The following is a 25,019-nucleotide window of genomic DNA, read 5'->3' as shown; positions in this document are numbered from 1 at the left end:
GAGATTTAGGGCTTTTTACCCGTTTGTTTCCCGTGGACAACAGGAGTCTGGTGGCACCTTAAAGACAACAGATTTATTGGGCGTAAGCTTTTCATGGGTAAAAACAATCACTTCTCAGGTGCATCTGAAGAAGTGGGGTTTTTTTTACCTATGAAACTTATGCCCAAATAATCTGTTAGTCTGAAGGTACCACTGGACTCCTTACTATTTTTGTGGCTGTAGATTAACACAGCTACCCCTGATACTTACACATGGAGTTATTCAACAACAGGTATTTCAATTTAAATCACACCCTACCTTAATTCCTAATAACTTTGTCATGTAGACATGCCCCTCAGAGTATAATTTTAAAAATACAGTAAGTCCCTGACAGGGCAATTGTATTTTATTATTCTGAAATTGACATTTTACAATCAGAATATATACCATTTCTATTCTGGATTGATAGTTACTGGGATTTTTTTTCTTAGCATATGTATTAATCGCAAAGTTTAATTGATTAATTTTCAACATATATTGAGCAACTGTGCAATGTACATTTCAGTTTCTGGAAGACTCGGATACCTCTCTGGTGCTTAGCCTGAATCATCCACAGCCCAGGCGTCAGGGTCTTGGCTGTTCAGCATTTGAAGGGATCATTGAAGCATCAAAGGTTGTACCTCTGCCTCTCATTTAAAGAACTTAAATTGATGTCTGTTATCTTCAGAGGGTCTTTTTATAGAAACTTTAACGGAAGACAAGACAAACATCACACTAAAATATGACAAATACATTACCTTAATGTTGTTTTCACTCAGTCAGTGTTGTTGTTTCTTTAAACTGGATCCTGTCATCCAGAGTTTGGGTTTAATTCCTGTTTATGAAGCTGCTTGTGTTCCCACAATGGAGTCTGATACTCCTGTTTGTTTCTTCCACTGTATTAGCAGTTAGCGTCTCCCTAACTGAGGCTTTTATTCTCCTGTACTTGAGTCATATGTCACAAAGTTATACTGCCAAGAAGGCGTTGGAAACTATGGTCCTTAACATGCTTTTCCCTCTTTGTTTCAGGAGGGCTTTGACAAGTCCTTCATAGAAGAAGCCATTTTTGCACGACTTATGGATGACAACGTGGAGGTTGTTATGACTGGCTCTCAGTGCCTTGGAGGTAAGTCAGTATTTCTTGATAGGTCAAGTGAGATTTACCTATTTCATCTATATTCAGAAGCGGTTTGAAATTAATGCTTTATATTAATTGTGCCTTCCCTTCCACTGACCCTCTTTGCCTCTGACGAGATATTTGTGTGTAGCCTCTATCCTTTAATAGGACAAAGAAGCAAAAACGAGCAGACTATTCCTTAACTTTACTTTTTTTTTTTTTCCTCTCTTGGAGACTACAAACCCAGGGTACTGGTTGATCTGTTCACTAGAACATTTTTAATTCAATTCTGTCATCTATAACTACCCTGTCCATTTTATACAAATAAATAAGAGGAGCCTTCAGCCCCCTCCCAGAAAAGTTCTAGGTGCTAGGAAAAGACATTCTGTGTCAAAGTTTTTTGGTCTTGGTAGGGATAGCATGCAGCATTTATTTGTTTTTTATTTTTTTTAAACACAGTTGATTGGAGACATAACTTACTAAAGTCTTGCCTAATATTTCTACCTCAGGCAATACTGTGTGTTGTGGGAGAAGAAATCATTACATAAACTATTTTTAATTATTACATCTAATTAGTATTTCTAGTAGGATTTTTCCTTGTGACACTTGTTGAGTGGTTTGATTTTAAGAAATGGTATACCAATGACCAAAGAGAGAGATGACCAGAGCACATTGAATGATCAGAAATAAAACTTTTTTGTTAGCATGTGTAGGGGTTGTTTTTTAATTTGCATTTAACAAATACTACATAGAAGAAAAACATACTTCATTATGAAACATTCTGGTTGTTTTAAAGTCAATGCATTTTCCATCCAGCTGTGTATTCAGACCATATTCTTCATGAATCTAGCAAACCAGAGCTTGCTACAAGTTACTATAATTTTCTTTTTCCTTATAATAAACATACTAGCTGATCAACATAAGTTCGCTTATCAGTGTTTAACTTTCTACTTAATATGATCAGTGATGCACTTGCTATCACAGTTTCGTAGGTTATCTTGTTTATTGGTCATTTAATTTTTGCATCCGTTGATTTGTTTGTAGATTTACAAGGGACAGATCAGTCCAGAAATAACTGTTTCAAGTCTGTTGACTCTATTTCAAAGAGTTGATCTTTCAAAGGACGGGAAGTGGTATGTGCCTGTGTTTCTTTTGTCTTCCCCTTTCCCCCGCAAGCTTTTAATATTAATGGATGGAACCTGGGTTGTGAGGTGGTTGTTAGGGTGGTGTGTGTTCATATCTTCAACTTTGGATTCCTTTTAGTTGTGGTAATTTTATATTGAGGAGAGATTTGACAGTACTTGATGACATTTTTTGTGAATTTTCATTTACTCTCTGGCTTGCTATCCAACTCTAATTTGACTCAATAGAAATTTAAACAATTTGGAGAAATGTTATTTGGTGATGTAATCAAGTGGTGCTCCTCAGCGTTCTTTTTTCCTTCCGTTCTAGGTTATAAGGTTCTTGAGGGAGCAATAAACATTTTGTTCAAAGAAGAGATTCTGAATGAGAAGGAAGAGCTATTAAATCAAATAGTAATGCAGTTGTACCATTTATGGTAATCACTAATAATAATTCAAAATCTGCAGAATGGAAAATGGCAGTTTGTCTATCAGAATCTGGCCTCTGCTCCCTACATCCTTTGTTGAAGGGCTGGCCAGAAGGTAAGCTATTAAAACAATTGGTTGAGAAAGTAAAAGTATTGGACATTAGAACTTGATACCTATATAGGTAATAGAGGAGCTGAGCCACCACTAAGAAGCTATCACCCCTAATGTGTAACTAAAAGCTTTGGAAAGTGGGTGTGTTTCATACATCAAACTCTTGGATTTATTCATTATTTATTACTCAAATTTAGAGAAATACTTTGATTTTGAAGTGGAATTTTTTTCTTTTGTTTCGTTTAACATTTATAATTGTAACTGATTTGAGGAGTCTTTTTTGGACTTTGATTTGCCACGTTGAGGCCAAGTCTTGACTTTAATGAGGCAAAATTCCAGTTGAACTCGGGTTTTAAAAGGAACTTTCAACAATAGAGGAAACAGTGAAACGGGGATGGCTGACATGTTGAGTAGTGGGATCTTTTTTATGTTTTGAAAGAATAACATGTTCTTAGAATAAACTCTTCTGATGCAAACAGAAGAGTGGGAATAAGCCAGGGAGGTCAAGAGGCAATGCACATGGAAAGCATCAATAGTTTGAGAGCTTAGTAAAGAAAAGCAGGATGTTGGTGATAAGAAATTAATGCTTAAAGTGTTTAAATATTTCTAAATATTGTCAAGCTATCAGTATTTTCACTGTGATTCATGTATCCACCTTTTCTGTTTTATGGAAATAGCTTTTGAAAAAGTGATAAAATCCATCAAGTCTGCAGAGTTGGTTGGTGTGGCCACCAGAAAATGATCCTGCTGTTTTCTGATAACATAACTTCAGGGGATCCTTCCTTAATGTTACAGATGGTATGTGCACAATTAAAATATTCTTTTAATGGTAATCCAACTTCTGTATGTGCTTATAGATGATCGCCTATAGCAGACAGAATGAGATTGTGGGACCTTGAAATATGCTATTTGTTACATTTTACAGCATGATCCAACCGCTGATACAATATATTTATGGCATAGTACCAAATGTAATGATCAGAATAAATTTAATGCCCATTAACTCTCTCATAATAAGGAAAACCTTGTATACAAAACACAGAATACTACATTTAGGTGCCTTATTAGTGTAACCATAGCAAAAACTATTTTGTGGGCATTATGTTTCCCCCAAACCATTTGCCAATCAGAGAATAATATGTAATGAGTTTGGCGATCTCTGTCCAGTTTGGACAGACAGATGTCCATGGGCAAATGTTCACATTGCCTATTGCAATGTATTTTTCTGTATTGATTGGTACCCTTGTTGAAGGAGAGACCAATGACGGAATTGGCCATAGAGCCGAACTCTATCCTCTCACCAATAGAGGTGTTAATATCAGGTCATAATTAAGGTATGTTGATAAGGAAGTTTGGGGAAAGCTTAGAACTTCTGCTGCTTGTGCTGTAACATTGCTGGAGCAAGGACATAAAAAGAAGCATATTGTGATGTCTCTTATGCTGTGTGGCTTTTGGGGGTTGTTTTTTGTTTTTTTTTTTAAATAGGGGAAGGTCTGATGCGTGTAGCTGAAAATGAATCTGACAGCGTGAGGCAGAAAGTAACTGCTCACGTAATCAGCTTTGTGCTTGTCCAGTGCTGCTGTAATTCACAAATGGAAGAAATATTGGTCATTGGCTCTCAGAATCTTCAGTCTTCTGGAGGGAAAAATAAGTAAACTCGAAGGCAGTCGTTCTGCAGAGGTAAGCATTAAGTAATTTTGTAGATGATACTCTTTTGTAGAGGGTAAGGTCTCTTTCATAAGTGGAGTAGCAAGATCACCAATGTTGGGATGGACAGAAAATCTTGTCTCTGTTCCTTTAAAAAAATACACTTGTCAGCATTTTCTGAGGGCTGGTATTAAGACTTTTAAGGGTATGTCTTCACTACCCCCTGGATTGGCGGGCTGCGATTGGTCCAGCGGGGATCGATCTATCACGTCTAGTCGAGATGCGATAAAATCGACCCCCGAGCGCTCTTGCCGTCGAGTCCTGTACTCCCGCGCCGCAAGAGATGCAGGCAGAGTTGATGGGTTGTGTGGGTGTACATACAAGTTATTAGAGCATTAAGCTTTCACGAAAGCTTATGCTCTAATACATTTGTTAGTCTCTAAGGTGCCACAAGTACTCCTTTTCTTTTTGCGAATACAGACTAACACGGCTGCTACTCTGAACATGCACGTTATGTTTTCATTCTCAGGTGATTCCTGCAAAATGGCCTATTGAGTCAGTACTGGGGACTTGGTGTCAGTCGAGTTGTTGAATAAATACATAGAAAAGCCTCAACTGTGGTCAGGCTGTTGATGTAGAAGATTCAGCCATGCTCATGCTTCTGTTGAAAAGCTTTGTCAGTGGCCTGAAGCCTCCCATATCCTTTATGAAAGGTAAGCTTCAGAACTTAAAGCGCGAACCGTCACAGCCCATGTGAAGGAAGAAAAAATTATGTCCATGGGTTTTTTTTCTCATTAAAAGTTGTTCTCCAAACCACAGACTTTGCTTCCTTATACTATTTTGTTACACTAAACAGATTTCTAGAAATTTCCTTTCTCTAGACTTGAAACGGCCACATTTCTTAGATCTTCAGCTGCAAGGTTGTTGGGGGAATTGTTTCAGGGATATGGCTATGCTGCTGACTTGGGCTTGGGTTGCAGAGCTATAAAATTGCAGTGTAGATGATTGGGCTTTCAGCTGGATCCCAGACTTTGAGGCCCTGCAAAGGGGAGGCTCTGGGAGCCCGGGCTCAGCCTAAGCCCAATGTTAACACTGCAATTTTACTGCCCTGCAAGCCTGAGTCAGCTGACCTGGGTTGGTCATGGCCATGCCTTGGGTCCTTTTTCACAGGGTGGACATACCCTGAAGGTACTTTATACAACTAATATGGGTTTTTTTGTCTTTCTCCACCCTGCTCATGCCCATAGACGAAATCGGTGGAATCCTGAAAGTCTGAATGAAAAGAGCAGAGAGTATTTACACTTGTTGTTGGGGCTGTTTGACATCATTATCAGTGGAGCAGTGAGGGAGCTGATGGTCTTCAGTTCAGAGCACTGCTGATCTTTTGTTCAAGGTACTTTTTGTGTGTGTTTTTGTTCTTAATGAATATTCTGAATTATTTCTCATTAACTTGTTTTGAATTGCTACATAAAATTTAAAGAAAGCTGAGAACAATTCCAAGGGAGCCTGCTTAAATATTTATTTGTTTCATGGTAACATCTGAGTGAGAATGGAAGACTGTTTAAGCACTAAGCAATGTATTTCTGTAAAGGTTTGGTTGTGGGTTGCCAGGAGTCCCTTACTATTTCTAAATACAATCTAAGAGTAATACTTAGATACTTGCATACTGTGTAATGCAATTCAGGTATTTTTAACATAGCTTTTTGTGCACTAGTCTTCATTGAAATACAGCAGAAAGCATTTAATAAACATCTATAATGATTTAAATTTGGTCTCGAGGTCTTTTTACAGAAGATTCATTATATGGACAGTTTTTATAGCAATGTGATTGCCTGAATGGAGAAATGTTTAACACTGCAAGGCAGACCTGCGTCAAATAGTCAGGGAAAAGTAGTTGTGCTTAACTAAGTCAGTTGTGTATCTAGATAAACATACCCATGAAATCTAATTAGCTGTTTGGTTTATCATATAACATAAGAATGCATTGTAGCATGTTCGGGGAGGGGGGAAATGACCTGGGGGCCTGGCTGCAGGGTGTGAGTGGGGTTCCAGAGCCTGGCTGCAGGGAGCCAATCTCCTGGGCCAGGCAGCCCCTATCCCTCCCTGGCTGCAGAGCATCCTGTCAGCCAGCAAGTGCCAGGGTGTGCTCAGTGGCCAGTCTGCATGGAAGGAGAAGGAGCCAGGATGTTATAGACAGGACTAGGTTGGAACCAGGTATTGGGCCGCCCAAAACAGTGGAGCCCCCCATAAGGAGCAGGAGCCAGGCACAGGTAATGGAGAGGTAGGGGTTGGACAGGCTCTGTGGGGGGTCACTACCTGATCCCCTGGCCTCCCCCATTTCCTCACAGCCCCTATTGTCCGCCTAGCTCCCCTCTGCTCCCTACCAGGGCTTCCCTCTGCCCCCCTGCCCAGCTCCCCTTTTCCACTGGGACTCAGCTTCCCAGGGCCCCTACCTCCACATACATCTTTTGTAGTGACCTCTGCTCCTTGCACTAGTCTCCCTCCTTAGAAGAATTTTGGTTGCGCCCCTGAGGATGATGCCAAATTGTCTTTCAATATTTTACTCTCAAAAAAGCTGTTTAGGGTAGGGGCTGTGTTTGTACACCAATTAGCGCAGTGGGGCCTCAAACCAAATTGGGGACTTGGGCATCACAAAACTGGTATTTAATAATAATTATAAGTTTAAACAGATCATTAAATGACAATCACAAATCAAACTGAAAAGATAAGGTTCCAGTTTTATTAAAAGTACAAGAGCTTCAGAAATCCTTGTGTCAAATGACATTGATTTCAACAGTCTCTGAAAGAAAAGTTTAAAGAAAGAAAAAGACTTGACCCTTGAAGTCTTCAGTGAAGTAAAATTGTAGAAAGCTCTCAGGATGGCATAAGAATGCTGCATGCAGCAAGGGGTTAACAGCTGCCCAAAAAGGACAGAGTCCTCAAACAAGGAATAAAAGTTCTTAATGTTAGCTTTATATTATGCCCAACACTTTTAGTCTCAATCTAAATTAAATGGGTGTTTCTGTAACTACCTTTCAGGCTATAATAGAAAATATAAGAGAAAAGGTACTTTGCATAAAAGAACGTAAAGATACACAGGACAAAGAAGTAACAAATACCTTTAACTTTTATTTTAAAGGTACATTTAGAAGATTCAGAGGATCTGTTCAAATTCCTTTCAGTTTTAGGACCTATAACTATAACCTTTCAATCAGCTAAACTACACAGTGAATGCGATGCTACAGACTCGAGCTTTGTATATAGGGTGTGCAATGCTTACATCACAGGCTGCCCAAAAGAAGAAACAGCTGGTATCAGCCTCTTCCCCAGGTACAAGGAAACCATATACTTCTGGCTCGTTAAGGCTTAGTCACATGTTCTAGAGCACAAAAATATCACTTTTTATTAACAAGTACTCTAGAACAAGTGTTAAACGCTCATTTTCTTGTCATGTTTCTGTCTGCATTATGAATGCTACATTTCTTGTTGAAACCATACATTTGAATTTCCTAATGTTTTATCTTTGTCAAATCAAAACCATAACAGAGCTGTAGTGTTGTTTTGGTATGTAATACTTGTGCATGCAATGGTCAAATTACCACCTGCTTTTGAAATTTGCGTTTGAGAAATCACACCATGTTTTTATGTAGAGCGTAACACAAATTTTAAACAAGAAAAGGATGCTATGTAGGCTTTAGTAGTAAAACTTAAGTCCTTCATTTTTAAACAATAATATAAGCATCTGGTGATGAAATTTATGGCCAGATTTCCACATGGCTCATATTAAAAATAGTTACTGTATATCCCTCAAGATTTTAAGGAAAAGAGCAGACCCTTTAAATACAAAGGAATCTGTTGGTATTGCTGTAGATAATAATGTAAGAATTCTAACTGCTCACTTTTAACAATTTTTTTCCATTTTCATTTTTAGTGGTAATATCTTTGCTGATTAACTTGGGGAGTCCCGTGAGTGAAGTGCGAAGGGCTGCTCTTAATTGTCTTCGTTCCCTGACTGGAATAAAGGAGTCTCCATTTCATCCCATTCTTCATAATCTGGTACAAAAAGCGGAGGAGACCATAACTGATCCTATCTATGTGACCCAGGTAAGATTTTTGTTGAAGTGCATGTGAATGAAATAAATTTTCAGGGACCTACTTGGATTTCCATCTTCTCTATTGGCTAGTAGAGATCATGTTACAGACAAGGTGCTTGTCTATTCTCTCCCACCCCTATTTGGTTTAGGAGATCACTCATTCTGCTTTCTTGAGTGTGAAGGAAAGAGTCATAATGGCACTGAGAAAATGGAAAGTCTGGGTTTGGAGAAGGAAGTATCAAAATACTTGCCAGGAAAACCAGAATGCAAAATAAATGCAGTGGAGCTCACTTAAATACTTGAGGACTGAATAAATTTGTTTAAACCACTGTTCACATAGTGAAAAATTAAATGCAACTTGAAAATCAGCATGTTTGTCTATAACAGAATTATATAATTTGCAGGTAATTTGTATTTCAAAATATACTAACTTTTAAGATTTTTTTTTTAAAGAGATCCTCTGTTGAATAAATAGCCACATTTTCTTGGATAATAATTACTAATAAAACTAGATGTGGAAGGCAGGGCGGCGAGGCTATTGGTGAGAAAGCTAGCATTTATTGAAAAAAATTAGTGGTTCTAGCCCTGTGTCATTTTTTCCCCTGGAATCCCAGGCAATTTCTGCTGGGCCATTGGGGAGGAAAAAGATGCCACAAGCCACCAACCCTCTTCTCCAAAGGTTGCTCTTGCTTGGAGGAATAAGGCCCAGGAACTTGTCTTTTTCCCCTAGAGAGAAGGTTGTAAAGGGAAAAGTAGACATTGAAGCCTCTTCCCACATTTAGCCCCATGGATGAAAAGGATTGCAGAGAAAGGCAATCCCAACAATTTTAAAACATACATTGAGTCTACATTATTCTTTCAAGCAGTGAATGGGCTGTTTTGCTAATATCTTGTGAACCAGCCAGATTTTGTATAGAGCAATAGATTCATAAAAGCTTGTATTTGTACAGTGCACAAATTATTTGTATGTGGAGTGTTCATACATCTGCCATGTAAGAGAGAGTTTGATTTTTTCTCCTTCAGTCAGAAATAAAAAAAAACTTAAGAAGGACTTAAAAATGAATAATGTATCACATTTACTCACATCTGCCTCTCATTGCGTTCACTTTCAAATGTTTCAGCTTTCTGGGGCCCTTAACTTCTGTTGGAAGGACTTGTTTTTCACTTTTTTTTTTTTAATCAACTAGAGTTTGGGAAGCTTGTTCGAGGAACTGCAGACACAAAGTAAACAGAAATCTCAGCAGAAGAAGCTGTTAGAAGCTTTGGAACACATACTCGATTGTGTACAAGACCCTCGTTGTCCATCATATGTTGCAAGAAGCTTGATGAAGATTCTTCAGCAGGTCAATGGTGAGGTGCGTGTGGGCTTTCTGGTTTCTAAATTTATTTTATGGATAGGATGTAAGATTTGTTGAGGTTTTTTTGTTTAAATGATGGAAGTGTCTTGAAATGTAGAGAACTCAAAAGATGCAGCTTTATTTAGCAACAGTAACTTTGAGTTACTGTTTGATTTAATGTTCTAGCATTTTTGGCAGACATTTGGATGATTACTTTAAGATGCTCTGCAAATGTTACACATCTGCAAAATATAACTCCAAGATTATCACAAACATTTCCATGCTCCAGCCATGAACTTTTTCTATTGTAGGACCACTGCACCAGAGTCCTTAGGCAAATTTAAAGTCCTCCTGACTCTGGAACAAGGTCTCAAGAACATTTTTTCTATAAAGATTTCACTGAGAACTGTAATAACAAATGCTCTGTGCATGTTTAGTATTTTAAAATTAAATTTATTTTGTGTGTATTTAACTCCCTTTTAAGCAGTGTATTCAGAATTCCTTGCTTTGTACTGCTGCCGAATGCATTAGTTCACTGCGTTAAACCCATGGATGGCAATAGATATGATGTAAGTTTTAATATAGTATAACAGGCTATCATATTTAAAAGGATTGTGAATGGCATACTGGATGATTGCCATTATTGCCAGAAACTTGGGGTTTGTAGGGGCTATAGTAATCATAAATATTCTGAAAAACCGAGCATAGATTTTATGCAGTGGTGGTGTATCCATGTCGCTCCCAGGATATTAAAGAGAAAAGGTAGGTGAGGTAAATCTTTTACTTCGAGTATACACAGAGCTCTTCGGGTCTGGAAGAAGAAGAGCTCTGTGTAAGCGCAGAAGCTTCTTTCTTTCACCAACAGAAGTTTGAGCAATAAAAGATATTACCTCACCCACCTTGTCTCTTTTTATTATCCTGAGACCAACACAGCTACAACAACACTGTATAAATCCAGTCTTTCTGTTTAGTCCAAGATTTTAGCATCTAGCATAACTCATTCATAACTTTGCTAGACACTAAAAATCATGGACTGAATAGAGATACTGGATATATGGCTTATCATAGCAATCTATAACCCTCTAACAGCCCCGTCCCCCAGCTGTCTTTACCACCCTTCCTTTCCCCCCCTGTTACTGGAGGGGTATTAATGGGCAAAGTCCCCTGCAATGTCATGTTCACATTGGAAAGCGCATCCTAGAGGTAAGGACATGCCCTGACGTGTAAATATAATAAAAAGTAACGCACAGTGTGATGTCAGTGATTGATATTGCACTAAAAATGAAACTGCTCTTCTGAAAGTTTGTTAAAGCAACAGGTGATTTTAAAAAAAAACATCCTCTTATAAATGTTCTTCACTTGTAGATGATATTGTCTCACCTGTTGCCTGCAATAGATAGATTGCTGGAGAAAGTGCTAAAGGAACCCGAGACAGTGTTGAAAGATGAAGTTGTTCTTCTGTATCTCATCCTTGGGAAATACAGTGAACATTCAGCTGCCCTCTTATGTAAGGATCAGCAGAGTCTGGATTTGTTCATCAGAAGTCTGCACATTGCAAAGGAGCTTTACAAAGGAATTCCAACTTTCCAGATCACAGCGCTTGGGCAGGTAGGTATTTCTGAACAAAGTTTTTCATATTAATATTTTTTTTTTAAATTCAAATAGCAGATGTGAGTGTTGATGAGTGAATTTTAAAAGGACTCTTTCAAAGTTAGAAGGCCCTAAATTCTGAATGAAACTATTTTACATACCAGTTTCCCAGATCCAGGTAGCTCTTTTGAAGTGTTTTCAAAACAGATACCTCAAAGCTCTTTGTCTTTAAAATGTTGAAAGATAAGTGTGTTTTCCTTTTTTTTTTTTTTTTGTTTTGTTTTTAATAAGATAAGTATCCAGGGTTGCCTGTGGTGGCTGCTGCTGCTGCTCCATTTTCTTTACTTTTTACCAGCTACTGCAGCAGCTTTACCTCAAATTTTTGTTTTTCAAGAAACAAAAAGAAAATATATAATGTCAAGAAATAGTAATAAGATAAGTGAAAAATAACTTTACTTGGAATAGAAATCAACTGTTTCTTTCAAATATTGTATTACAATCACAAAAGTGGGACAATGTGTACATAAATGTGACTGGTGTGTGTGTGTGTGTGTAAATCATTATAGATACAGATATAAAAATAATTTAGATTTTCCCACGTTTCACATTTTTGCCATTAAAAAGCGTACCCGTTTTTGGCTTCGTTAAATATTTATTTTTTAACATTGCAGATCACAAAACCATTTTTTGCTGCAGTGCCAGATGGGAAGGTGCAACAGAAGCTACTGAGAGTTCTGTTTGATTTATTGTTAAATTGCAAAAACCCACTTTGTGCCCAGGCAATTAGCAGTGTTTTTAAAGGGGTAAGTTGCAGACTGTTAGGACTTAGGAATCTAGTCAGAATTGTTAAGATATTTCAGGTTAAATTGCAATCAATAATTATATTTATTGCTTATGAAATTCTTTACATGATAGTCATCAGAAGCCATATAAGCCACATTAAAATGCAATTTAATATGCATTAAAATAGTATTCCTAAAAGATAAGAATCCCCATCTGTATGAATTCATTATGTTGTAATAATGAACTTCAGAGGAAGGAGGAACAGTCCACTCTGCTTCATTTTTATTTTCTGTATGAAAAAGTAATTTGTCTAGAATCAAAAAGTGTTACTCCAAATATATTGAGAGTAATTGTTGCTTTAATCGTAATTTGTTTGTTTAATACATAGATGAAAACTCTTCTTGTATTCTGATTGACATAAGAAATGCAGTTAGGACAGGCATTCATAGCTATTATGATGACCAAGGCCAGATAAATACTTGGGTGGGTGGATAGATGTTTGTTGCTCATATGTACTTAATTTATTTTATTTTATTTTATTTTTTGCTCTAGATTTCAGTTGATGCTGAGCAGATTAGTGTAGAGCTAGAACCTCCTGAGAAAGCCAAAGCTCTGGCTACCATTCAGCAAACTAGGAGACAGAAAATACAGCAGCAGAGGTAATGGGCTTAGAGATGTAGAAGCTACAGTCTTTGTCTGTATACATTTAGAAAACACTACTTGTTGAGAGAATGTCATAAAATATATAGAAGGCATAGGAACTTCTCTGACTACATTGGTAAAGAAGAAAAAAATCCCAAGGATTTCAGAGTTTAAAGCCTCCCCATATTATTTAAAAGAGCTGACAGAGTGCTTGATACAGAAAACCGCTATGCCTACCCAACAACCTTAAAATCATATATTGAACTTGCTGTGCACCGTCAGGCCAGAGCTTATTTTTGTGTGTTTACTATTAACATATATGTAAAGAAAATGCATGGGTGAATTTCTGCATGTGTGGGTGAGTTTTTAATGGATATTGACAATCTTGCCATTCAACTAAAAAGCTATTTATTTATTTATTAGTAAAAGCTTCAGTCATATTATTTTTATACCCTCACTAAGTAAGTTCCGGAGAGAGAACTTTCATTCAGTTAGTTCTTCTCTTTCTGTCTCTTCATCTGTATGCAACCCCTTCATCCACTTGATTTACAGAAGGTCTTGCTCATTAAATTACTACTTAGATTGTGTTTGTCAGAGGAAAACTTGTAGAAATGTATGCTGGAAGGGACCTCAAGAAGTCAATTCCAGCCTCCTGTGCTGTGGCATGATCACGTAAACCTAGGCCATCCATGACCAGTGTTTGTCTAAAGTGTTCTTAAAAACCTCCAATGATGGAGATTCCACAACCTCCCTTAAAAACCTGTTCCAGAGCTTAATTACCCTTAGAGTTGGAAAGTTTTTCCTAATAGCTAACCTAAATCTCCCTTACTGCAGATTGTCCATTACTACATGTCCTGCCTTAAGGGTACATGGAGAACAGTTGATCACCATCCTCTTTATAACGGCCCTTAACATGTTTGAAGACTGTTATCAAGTCCCCCCTCAGTCTTTTAATAATTTGTTACAGTATCTTTCCAGGTATTTAAATTGGGCCGACAGGTCTATAATTCAGCCGGGTCCTCTTTGTTCCCCTTTTTAAAGATAGGTTGCATCTCTCCAATCTTCTGGGACCTCATCTGTACCACAAGATTTTTTAAAAGATAATAGTTCTGAAATTGCATCATGTAGTTCCTAAAGTACCCTGGGATGAATTTCATCTGGTCCTGTCAAATTGAATACATCTAATTTATCTAAATATTCTTTCCCTATTTTGGCTTATGTTTCTTCCCCCTTGTTAATATTAATTGTGTTGAGTTTTACCCTTAAACTTTAGTGAAGTCTGAAGGAAAATAGGCACTGAATACCTCAGCTTTCTTGATGTCAGCAGTTATTAGCTCTCCTTCCCTTCCAAGTAGAGGACCTACGCTTTCCTTCGTTTCTCTCTTATTTGTAATGTTTTAAAGATCCTCTTATTGCCTTCTATGTCCTTTGCTAGATGTAACTCACTTTGCACCTTAACCTTTCTGATTTTGTACCTACTTGCTTGTTCTATTCTTTGTCCTCTTCCTTTCCAATTTGTCCATGTTTCTACTTTTTGTAGGATTCCTCTTTGATTTCAGGTAATTAAGAATGCTTGATGGAGCCATATTGGCCTCTTACTATTCTTCCTATCCTTTCTTCGCGTTGGGTAGTTTGCAGTTGTTGTCTTTAATATTGTCTCCTTGAGAAACTGCCAGCTCTCCTGAACCCTTAGATTTTCTTCCCAGGGGACCTTATCTGCCAATTCTGAATTTGTTTAAGTCTTCTGTTTTGAAGTCCCTTGTCTTTTTATTTTATTGCTCTCTCTCCTTTCTTTCCTTGGAATCATAAAATCATAGAATTTCATGATGACTCTCCCGAATTGGCTGCCATCTTCACATTCGCTACCAATTCTTCTCTGTTCATCAGAAGCAAGTCTAAAATGGATGTCCCTCTGGCAACTGTTTCCACTTTCTGGAACAAAAAGTTGTCCCAGTACATTCCAAGAACTTAATTAGAAATTTTGTGTTTTGCCATATTACTTTTCCAAGAGATGTCTGAGTAAAGTGCCCCATTACTACCAGATCTTCTGTTTTGGATACTCTAGAAGTGACTCATCCCCACCTCCTCCAGATTTGTGGTCTATAGTAGACTCCTACCATGGTGTCACTCCTATTTTTTTTAACCCCTTTTATCTTTACCCAGAGACTTTCAACTGGTCTGCATCCCACCTCCTTCTGGACCTTAGAACAATTGTATATATTCTTGATGTATTATGCAATACCTCCCTTTTTACCCTGCCTGTTCTTCCTGAACAGGCTACACCTCTCTGTACCAATATTCCAGTCATGAGACTTATCCCAATGTTAAGTTAATGATGCCAATTAAGTCATAATTTAGCTTGTGCATGAATGTTTCCAGTTCTTCCTGTTTATTCCCCATACTCCTTGCATTTGTGAATAGACATCTAAAATGTTGAACAGATTCTCCCACTCATTTTCCTCTTGTCACTTTTGTGACTCTGCTGTAATTGTCCATGTCCTTCCCCTGCCCCCAGATATCTAATCCTCTCCTAAAGTTACCTTCTTATATACTTATCTGTGGGCTTTTGTCACCTACCCCCTTTGAACCTGGTTTAAAGCCTTCCTTACTAGTTGGAGTCAGTGCATGAAGATGCCGTGTCCCTTCTTGGTCAGGTGGACCAAGTTCAGTCAGTGCCTAGTCACCCAGAAGTTAAAAAGACTATTGTCCATTAGCTGGATGCCCAGCAGGGCGACATTGAGACAACTGACTAATAACAGAAAAATGATTTCAGTCACAGGAACCCATCTTGGAATATAGAGTTGTGTTTTGGGTGTGTGTCTGTATAGTAGGCACACTGTAATTTTACTTTTTACAATTGGGTCTGTTTTTCTTTTGATACATCCTGAGATTCTATTTCTGTTTGAAAGGCCATGCAAAACCTTTGCACTCTGTACCCAAGTGGTGGTGGTTTCAGTGAGCTATGCTCAGTTCATTTTCTTTGAATGAATATATCTTAATTTTCTTGAGATGTAATCTTTTTAGAAAACCCCAAGTTCTGGAATCAGTACCGGAAATCAGCAGTGTGAACTGGCAGAGAGTTACACTCATTCTGGAATTACTGCAGCACAAGAAGAAGGTCAAGCGTCCTCAGGTGCTAGTACCTGTACTTTTTAATCTGCTGGCCAGGTAATGACACTTCATTAAAAATTAGTAAGAAACATCAATCATTACCTGTTCTCTCCTCACTAATAGGGGATGTAAAACATTAGAGTGTGGGCAAATACCTAAACATTGTGGCAGCAACATATTGGTGCACCCTTTGTTTTAACTCCTTTAGTCAGGAGAACAGGACACAGGGCTGCTGTCATTATTGTACACGAATGTTACGGTGGGTCTTTGAGAGTGGTACAGCACACACAGCTTGTGAGCCGTGCTTTATTTCTGTGTTAAGGGGCTTGGCAGTACTACAGTTTCCCTAAACCCTGATTTTTCTGAATGGTCATGCAGATCTCCACTGGTGATTGTGGTGACAACACTGACCTTGTGGTTCCTAATTCAGGGCTGCTGAAGGATGATTTACAGAAAGTAATAATATTGCCCTTTTTAAAGCAGCCTAATGAAGTTACAGCTATTCCTCTCTTGCCCCGTTTCCAGATGTTTACTGGTTTTTACATATACCTCTTCCAATCTCCCTAAGAAGCACTCAAAGCCAGATGTTACTCAAACCTCTTGGCAGGTAGAGCCTTGCTGAATTGCCTGTCTGCCTCCTTGGGACCTAGACTGTGAAAATTAAATCCCTACATTTCCCTTTATTTTGTAACTTAAACTTTTAACAGATTTGGTGATTAGTTTTCAAACCTTCAAATTTACCTTTTACAGTCAAGGAAAGATGGATATTTCAAAGGAAAGTGGGTGATTCAGTGAGCTTTTCCTTTCAGTGACATTAAGTGTTCAAATGACGTTTCAGTGCACAGTGATTATTTTCTGAGGGGCCTGTAATGAAGAAAAAGTACCAATTGTTCTTAGTTTAAAACTTCTGGCCCCTTTTGTAAAAAGAACACTGAGATAAAATAGGAAATTTCTTCGCGTACTATGTAAGATTGGTGATGTTTTTATGGAAGTCTCTTTGTTTTAATATTATCTCTGGTTTGAGTTTTTAAGATGTGACTAGTCCACTAGTTTATCTGAAATTTATTTTTCATCCTTACACTTCCTACCCCTGACTACCTCCTGAACCATTAGATGCCTGGAAACTTCAACAACAGAACAGGAAAATATGGAATATACAAAGCAGCTAATCCTAAGCTGTTTGCTAAACATCTGTCAGAAACTGTCCCCAAGTGGCAGCAGGATCCAGTCAGGTAAAAATTACAGCTTCCAGTTCTGAGCAGGAAAACTTTCCCTAGCTTTTGTACATTAGTGGCCTTTTAGGATTGCAATAATATGTCTGTTTGTTCTTAAGACTAGTGATCTTTTTTTAAAAAACAGTACTAAGCAAGGTTTTTTTTTCCCCCTCTGCAGATATCCTTGATAAAGAGAAATTTAATGTGGAGCTGGTAGTTCAGTGTGTCAGGGTATCAGAAATGCCTCAGACACATCACCACGCGCTGCTACTGCTTGGTACTGCTGCTGGCATGTTCCCTGTAAGTTGTGTGTGAGGTTTATTAACAACTCTTCTCTTTTTTGTCTCTATCTTCCCCGCTCTTAAAACCAGAAAGCTAAAGGTGTAGAGGACTTCAGGAGAGAAAACTACTGAAAGAAATGGGACAAAATTAGATGGCTCTTAAATTCTTTTGAAGAGATTCTCACTCCCGTTTATTTAAAAATAGAAAGATACTTTGCCAAGGTGGTGTTAATCACTAATTATCAAGGGTCTTATTATCCCTCCCACAGAAAAACCCTTGGGGAATGGAGAACTTATTACAAAAGGGCAATATGGCTCAGCATGACATTATCCCCCTCAGGTTAAATTGCTCACCCACCCTTCTGTTGTGTTCAGGGCCTTTTGCACCTCCTTTTCTTCTTTCTTCCCTCCATGCTATGCAGCATAGTGGAGCATCTGGCCCAGATATGACCATGAAAGGTGGTATTAGTATTTTTTATCTCATGCAACAGTGTAATGATTGTATTTAATAATGTTTTAAGTCTTTGAAACTGCTTCTGAAATAGGAGTTCTCTTCTGTGGGCTGAAATTTGAATATGCAACCATTTTTAAAATAAGTTACACAAGTGGTGTTAAAGTGTATCAGTATATAGAGGCATATATTTGTTGTTCAGTCTACCAGTTGAGAAATTGAAAAATAAAGTGCTCCTCTCTATGATTAAACTGAAATTTATTCAAAAGGTAGTTTTTAATTGCTTTAGGGGAACCCAATATATGACATGAAAACAATTTTCCATTCTTCTTTAATACCGGATCAGTGACTGGTTTTCGTGTTTTAAATAAAGTAAATATTTGCCTGGAATATTAAATACCTTCCTAAAACATGGCGTATTTATTCTGCTTGTTAACCCTGCATGGGAAACCTGTTCACAGCCTCCTTTCATTGTGCTCTTATAAAACCAATAACGTAGAGGCTTTAGCAAGATGGTGCCATCATTAGTACTCAAAGAATTGTCAGAAGTTACCTTTAGAGATTTCACAGTGCTAGGCTACATTAAACTGAAAAGTTTCAAATTGAATTTGTGTTTAAGTTCACATTGTGGTTGTGAGGTAGCCCAAAGAAGTCAGAAAATTAAAAATTAAAGCAGCTGCTCAGTCATTACCTCACATTGTGTCACCTTTGGTATTGCAGGTATTTGAAAGATAGAGGGGCAATTAGGTGTCCACCTTCCATTGAGAGTCAGTGGGAGTTGTGTACCTAATTGGCATTTATGTCTTTGAAAATCTACTCATAGGTGATTTTGCATACCACAGTACTGCATTATCTGGATATAAGAGCATGACAGATTTAGTCAGCCTTAACTCTCAATTCCTTTTCTTTACTAATTTACTTAGATTTTTGTTTTGATGTCTAAGTATTATATGCCCTTCAGCATAGTTGCTCTCTGTAACTTCAAGGGACACCGTCAACTTGAAATCTAGTCAGTTCAAAAAAAAAAAAAAAATTTTTGAATAAAGAATTGTTCTCTAATTTCTTTCAGTTGTTACAGTAAACTTAAGTATTATTTATAAAAAAAAAAAAAGGGGTCAAAAAGCATTAAAGTGTATTGACAGGTGGGGAGGGAGAATGGAGGAAAAACAAAACCACAAACACATACACACCCCTTACAAAAATTAGTAGCTTTAGTATCTAAAACTGAAAACACCGACCTTTTAGTTTTTTTGGGCTTTGTTTTTCAGGACAAAGTTCTCCATAACATCATGCCCATTTTTACATTCATGGGGGCAAACGTCATGCGTCTAGATGATGCTTATAGTTTCCAAATAATTAATAAGACGGTGAAGATGGTTATTCCTGCTCTTATACAGGTGAGATTTGTTTTCTTTCATTAGAAGCAGGAAGAAGGCTCTGAACAGTATATTGGGGGTGGGTTTTTTGTTACGTTTTTTTAAGGCACTAGTAAATTATTTATAGCATGTTCCTTGAGATTTCTACAGGTATAACAGACATAACGAGCCCTAAGGTCCAATAAAAAGTACTACTGAAAAAGCATTCTCCTTATCCAGGGAGTGGAAATGGATTTTACAGAAGGTGGAATGAAAGCGATGACTTGCATAGCTAGTCTGGAGCATGTATTTTGGTGTACAGGTCTCAGTGACTTAAAAGCCTAGTAATGATTTGATTAAAACACCATATGTTATCAGATTGTATGATTGAATGTGGCCTGAAATGTTTTAAAAATATTTTGTAACTTACTTAGCAAAGAAATATTAGGAGTATCAAATCTGGCCTTCGCTCGTTTTGTTGGACTCATTGGAAATCACAGATGTACTATAGTATTTATTTATGGGAATGGAAATGTCATTTCTTTTCTTCTAACTCTCTTTATTTCTGGCCATTTGAGCTAAACGAATGTAAACCCAAAACAAACACACACAAGGAATTAGAAAAAGACTTAATGAAAACACTTTCCCTGAATCTGCTTTCACTTGACAATGTCCCTAACATTCTCCAGTAGTCCATGGGTTTTCATGAAAAACGTGGGTGAGATCTGAATTTCTAATGTAAACACAAGTAGGAAGAAAATCTCTGGTTGGAAAAACCTTTCAGGCTCCCTTCATACATCATAAAGAAACAAAAAAGAGAGAACTCTCGTTTTACTTTCTCTGCATGTCACTTTTAGAGAAATCAAGCTGTTCTCCAGTACATTTTGAAAAGTAACTTGTAATTACTGACTAATGGAGCCATTATCCAATGTGAAAACAAATCTGTGTGTGCATATATGTGTATACATAATTATTGCATATAGATAGTGGTCTGTTAGTGAGCTGATGTTCTCTAGGTCCTACCAACATTGTTTTTATTAAAATCTAAAATTTGACCAAGAATTAAAATGCATGCTGAGGGTGAGATTTTCAAAAGTGCTCATCACTGGTCTCCCTTGAAAATCTCCTGCTGACTTCATGGGCATAAATTTAGATTGTTGCTGAGTAATTTTCAAAATCCCAGTCAACTTGAGAGCAATTCAATAAAATACTTTCCTAAAACTCGAAAGAAAATTTGACTGAAAATTGGTTAGAAAAACATAGTCTTTTGTTAGCCCCACTTTGCACTGGTGCAGCACATCTACATTAATGGAGCTCATACACAGTTATGCCAATGCAAACTTTTGTAATATCAAGAAGCCTTACATTTTTGCAGGATGAGGCCTTCAGATGTTTATCTTGTGATCATAGTGTTTGGCAATGGTCTTGCTTTATGTGCCTCACAAAAACAATTCCCACCTCCTTTATTTGCTTTTATGTGCATAGAAAATCCTCATTAGATTGTGCCCGTGTAGGATAATTTGTTGAACTCCCTAACCTGTTTATAGGCTGAAGATGGTGGCTCTCCAGAGGCTGCACAGAATGTGGAGGGGGTAGTTATTAAAATCATACACGTGTTTGTGGATGCCTTGCCTCATGTGCCTGAGCACAGACGCCTTCCCATCCTGGCTCAGCTGATTGATACGTTGGGAGGGGAACGATTCCTCTGGGTTCTTCTGGTGCTCCTGTTTGAACAGCATGTGACCAAAACCGTGACTGCAGCAACCAATGGAGAAAAGGTCAGAACAATGAGGGGGAACTCTTTAACTGTAAAAATGTCAGACTGAAAAGAACAGCATGTTTTCGAGGTGGTGGTGTAGCCTCATCAGTCCCAAGATATTATATAGACAAGGTGGGTGAGATAATATCTTTTATTGGACCGTCTTCTGTTGGTGAGAGAGAGAGAGAAGCTTTTGAGTTTACAGTAAGCTCGAAAGTTTCTCTTTCACCAACAGAAATTGGTCCAATAAAAGATACTACCTTACCCACCTTGTGTCTCTAACATGTATTCCATTCAGTTGTGAGATAAGTCTTTTGCCTACTCTACCAAAAAACCATCTGTGTTGCTGCCAAAACATGACGATGATAATGTTTATTATGTGTATTGTAGTAACACTGAGGAACCCCAATCATAGCCTGGGACCCATTGTTCTAGGTACCATACAGACATGTTACAAAAAGGTAGTCCCTGCCCCCAAATTGCTTACAGTGTAAGTAATTGTGTTTAAAAAAATTTTTTTCCTTGGCTGTGTGTCTCACTGAAATGAGTCTCTGGTGTGGATTTTTTTCTTCCACATAGGTGGGAATAAACCGTATTATATTGCAGAAATGTATGTGTTTTTGTAGTATAGCCAGGATCTTGATGTAAAGTGTTAAAGGGAGACTGTTAGAATAGTTTAAGCTGAAAATTCAGGGTGTGTTTTTTATTTTTTTAAAGGGGGTGATTACATTTTTTTATAAATGGAGATTTTTCTAGTCATAGTCCTCAGCCACGTTGTGAACCCAAACACAACAGCACTTTGCTATTGCAGGGTATCCAGGAAGTGAAATAGATCAGTCTAGTTTTTGTCCCGGCTGAGTGACATACTGAAAGTATTCAAACAACATTAATGGGGAAAAGTTAGGTAGATTACAACTTTCAGTTTTAATTATCAGATTCAATGTTAATAGCACAGCTATTGTAATATTTCATAACCTATTGGGCCAAATTCAGCCCTGCCTAGGTTGCAGTGCATGTGGTACTCCAGTCTTGGCTCAGTTGGGCCCATATTATTTGCTTTGTTTGTTTTAAAGACCAAGTCAGGTTTTTGAGGAGATTTTTTTCTCTTGTGCAAAAATACAACAAGTTTCCTACTGACTAATTTTCTAATGCATTTAGAGGTAAATTCTAATATTCAGTACATGGTACCTGTCAAAAATTGGAAAAGGTTCAGTCTGTGCTGTAAAAATCTTTGTCGTCATCTTATTTTTGTTCTTGTTTAGTTGACATTTTTGTGGGGTTCTATTCTCGTGCCATCTTTGTGGGATGGAAAAATCAAAATAATGTTCTTTTTTTAATCTTTGGCTCTAGAAATCTAGTAGTTTTCTATTGGGTTAAAAAAGACAGATGACAACAAAGAACACCCTATCAAACTGACTAATGCAGTAGCAAAAGAGATTTGTTTTCTCTACCTCAGATAATTTTTTCAGTGCACACTAACTGGGTTAGAGGATTTTTAATGGAATATTGTGGAGCATTTCACTGTTGATCAGCTGGGTCTGAAATAGTGACGTTAGTGGTAAGCCGTAGTCATTACCACAGTACGGCTTTTCAATAGCCTTCAGTATGTGGAATGAGCTGTTGGTCTCTACCCATTCACAGGGGACATGAGTCCAACACATCTTGCTGCTGTTATCATTAATAACAGTTCTAGCAACATTCCCTAGGACCGTACATTCATACACATTCAATAACAAAAGTTTTTTCTCTTATTTTTAGTTCTTGAAATAAATATTTTCTCTGTTTTAATCCCTAAACAGGATGCTGTTTTGGAAACAGATGTTGAATTTTGGATTACTGTTTGTTGTGAGTTTAGTGTTCATCATCAATTCCAGAGCTTGATGAAAATAATCCAGTACTTAACAAAACTGCCAGAGAACAAAGAAGGTAACCACAAAACGGACTTGCTCTGCAGAACCAACAGATGCTTGTGAATTTTAATGTTACTTCTGTTGTTCAAGGTTTTGGGCTGCAGGATTACCTTAATTGCATCTCTCTCCCTCTCATTCAGTTAGAACTACAGTTAAGAAGTATATACCTTTTTTATGCCAAAAAATTTCATTTCAGAATTCTTTGAATTAGCATTCAGGGCCAAATAGTACTTTTCCTTCATAGAACATAGTAAGATTCTCCAAAGTAGTTTAGCTTAAAATAAAAAGGGACCAACCATAATAATTAGTGTATAGAACATATCATGTGTAATATAGCATATGCTTTTTATAAGGCTGTTGTTTAAAGAAAAAAAAAATTAAAAAAAATACAGGGACTTAACGCAATTTTAATGGGATTTTTTTAAATGCAGGTTTCTGGTAGAGGCACCCATTGAACAGTACGTCTTGATACTTTTTTTTAAAAAAACCAAAAAAACCAAAACCATTATTTAAGTGTAAGGAGTTTTCCCTTCCTTGTTGATATTTACATGACTCTTTCCAGCAAAGGGAGACTGGACAGGCCTGATAGCAATATTTCCAAATATACTCCAGTCTAGAATTTTGGGACCCCGCCCCTTTGGTGCCATCCTATTCGTGGCCCATTTCCCATATAGCTTTTTCAGAAGATAAAAGAAAATATAAAATATATGCAATTTACAATACAGAAAGAATCAGACAAAATCTCAACATTTGTATTAGAAGTTAATGAAATGGAGACATTCCCCTCTCCTGTATTTTTGTGTCTTGCTTCTGACTTAATATAGGGATGATTCTGGGACTTTTGCAAAATGAATGTGCAGCTAGCACAAAGCTGATTGGAGTTCAGAACAGTGTTTCTGCTATTCTGCTTGAGCCCTTGGTTTGCCTATTGTATAGTATCACTGATGATGATGAAAAAATTAACACAGTGGGGAGAGAAAACTGATGACTTTCAGATGGCATTTTGTAGGAGAATATATTGAAAAATATAGAAGACTCTTTTGAGCCTGATCCTTCCATTCTTGCACAAGCAAAACTTCTGTTGAAGTCAATGTGGATTTTGCCATTGTGAGGACTGTAAGATTTAGGGTCCAACCCTAGTTACCCAAGTTTACCTCAACTGCTGAACAATGCAGTACTTACTTGCCCTTTAACTGTTACAATATTTTATTTCAGTTTTAGTAATTGGCAGTCAAAAGCTTGTTTCTTAGTCATGGCTGCAAAAGTAATTTTTTGTGGGGGATGTTTTATCAGATGATCCTGGACCAAAAAAATTAAGAACACGCAAGATGAAAACACAAGATGAAGAAGTGCAGCTTTTTAATGTGGAGTCTCACTCGGGCAAACAACTGCGACATTTTAAATTTTTATCGGTCTCTTTCATGGCACAGCTTTTGGCTTCTCAAAGTTTTGTGAAAAAGGTAATGCAGATTTTTTTTGTCAAGTGGTTTGGTTTTCTTTTCATTCTGAACACATTTGTTGTTTTAGCTTTCTGAAGTGTATTTGGCTGACTGCCTTTTACACAGTTCTGAAGTCTTTTTGCAATTTATCAGTAAAAGTTTTGGGGGGGTTTCTTTTCGTGGCATTTTCCCCCCCCCTTTGGTTTTTTTTCCCCTTCCCCCCCCCCCCCCCCTCCAGTTCTCTTACAAAGAGACTTAGCCTGTGTGATTGAACATTAGGTAAAAGACAGAGTAAATCCTGGCTACAGTGAAGTCAATGGCAAATAGTGTGATATCAATCAGTTATTGAGACTGTCTGTCTGGATTCACCAGATTCCAGCATTATAATTCCAAGGTGTCTTTTGTTTTTTGTTTTCAAATTACATATTATAAGGTATCTTTTGAGTTATAGTGTTGGAATTTGGTGAATCCATGTAGTGTTGGAATCTGGTAAAACTCTAACTCAGAGGTAAAAAAATTATACTATTAAATCTTAAAGAACCAAAAAGGTGTTTTGTTTTGTTTTTTTTGTTTTTTTTTTTTTAAATATCAGTTATGGGGACCTGGGTGG

General features: G+C 37.4%; 1 protein-coding gene across 1 annotated transcript in view; it reads left to right on the top strand.

Annotated features, from left to right (window-relative positions):
* HEATR1 (HEAT repeat containing 1) overlaps nucleotides 1–25,019 on the top strand; it is a 55,220-nt gene that overhangs the window by 18,532 nt on the left and 11,669 nt on the right. Inside the window, 30 exon segments of the mRNA XM_043511412.1 lie at nucleotides 545–652; nucleotides 1,048–1,125; nucleotides 1,127–1,144; nucleotides 2,180–2,272; nucleotides 2,593–2,677; nucleotides 2,680–2,799; nucleotides 3,474–3,524; nucleotides 3,527–3,598; nucleotides 4,282–4,396; nucleotides 4,398–4,476; nucleotides 4,973–5,003; nucleotides 5,006–5,052; nucleotides 5,054–5,171; nucleotides 5,699–5,779; nucleotides 5,782–5,818; nucleotides 7,564–7,628; nucleotides 7,631–7,648; nucleotides 7,651–7,773; nucleotides 8,375–8,547; nucleotides 9,725–9,892; nucleotides 11,240–11,482; nucleotides 12,136–12,267; nucleotides 12,800–12,906; nucleotides 15,914–16,057; nucleotides 17,114–17,232; nucleotides 17,393–17,514; nucleotides 19,215–19,343; nucleotides 20,849–21,079; nucleotides 22,860–22,986; nucleotides 24,264–24,430. Of these exon segments, the coding sequence (XP_043367347.1) occupies nucleotides 545–652; nucleotides 1,048–1,125; nucleotides 1,127–1,144; nucleotides 2,180–2,272; nucleotides 2,593–2,677; nucleotides 2,680–2,799; nucleotides 3,474–3,524; nucleotides 3,527–3,598; nucleotides 4,282–4,396; nucleotides 4,398–4,476; nucleotides 4,973–5,003; nucleotides 5,006–5,052; nucleotides 5,054–5,171; nucleotides 5,699–5,779; nucleotides 5,782–5,818; nucleotides 7,564–7,628; nucleotides 7,631–7,648; nucleotides 7,651–7,773; nucleotides 8,375–8,547; nucleotides 9,725–9,892; nucleotides 11,240–11,482; nucleotides 12,136–12,267; nucleotides 12,800–12,906; nucleotides 15,914–16,057; nucleotides 17,114–17,232; nucleotides 17,393–17,514; nucleotides 19,215–19,343; nucleotides 20,849–21,079; nucleotides 22,860–22,986; nucleotides 24,264–24,430 (3,201 nt within the window).

Source organism: Dermochelys coriacea, chromosome 3 (assembly GCF_009764565.3).
Source record: "Dermochelys coriacea isolate rDerCor1 chromosome 3, rDerCor1.pri.v4, whole genome shotgun sequence".
Classification (NCBI taxonomy): domain Eukaryota; kingdom Metazoa; phylum Chordata; order Testudines; family Dermochelyidae; genus Dermochelys; species Dermochelys coriacea.
This window is presented reverse-complemented; position numbering and strand designations above follow the sequence as displayed.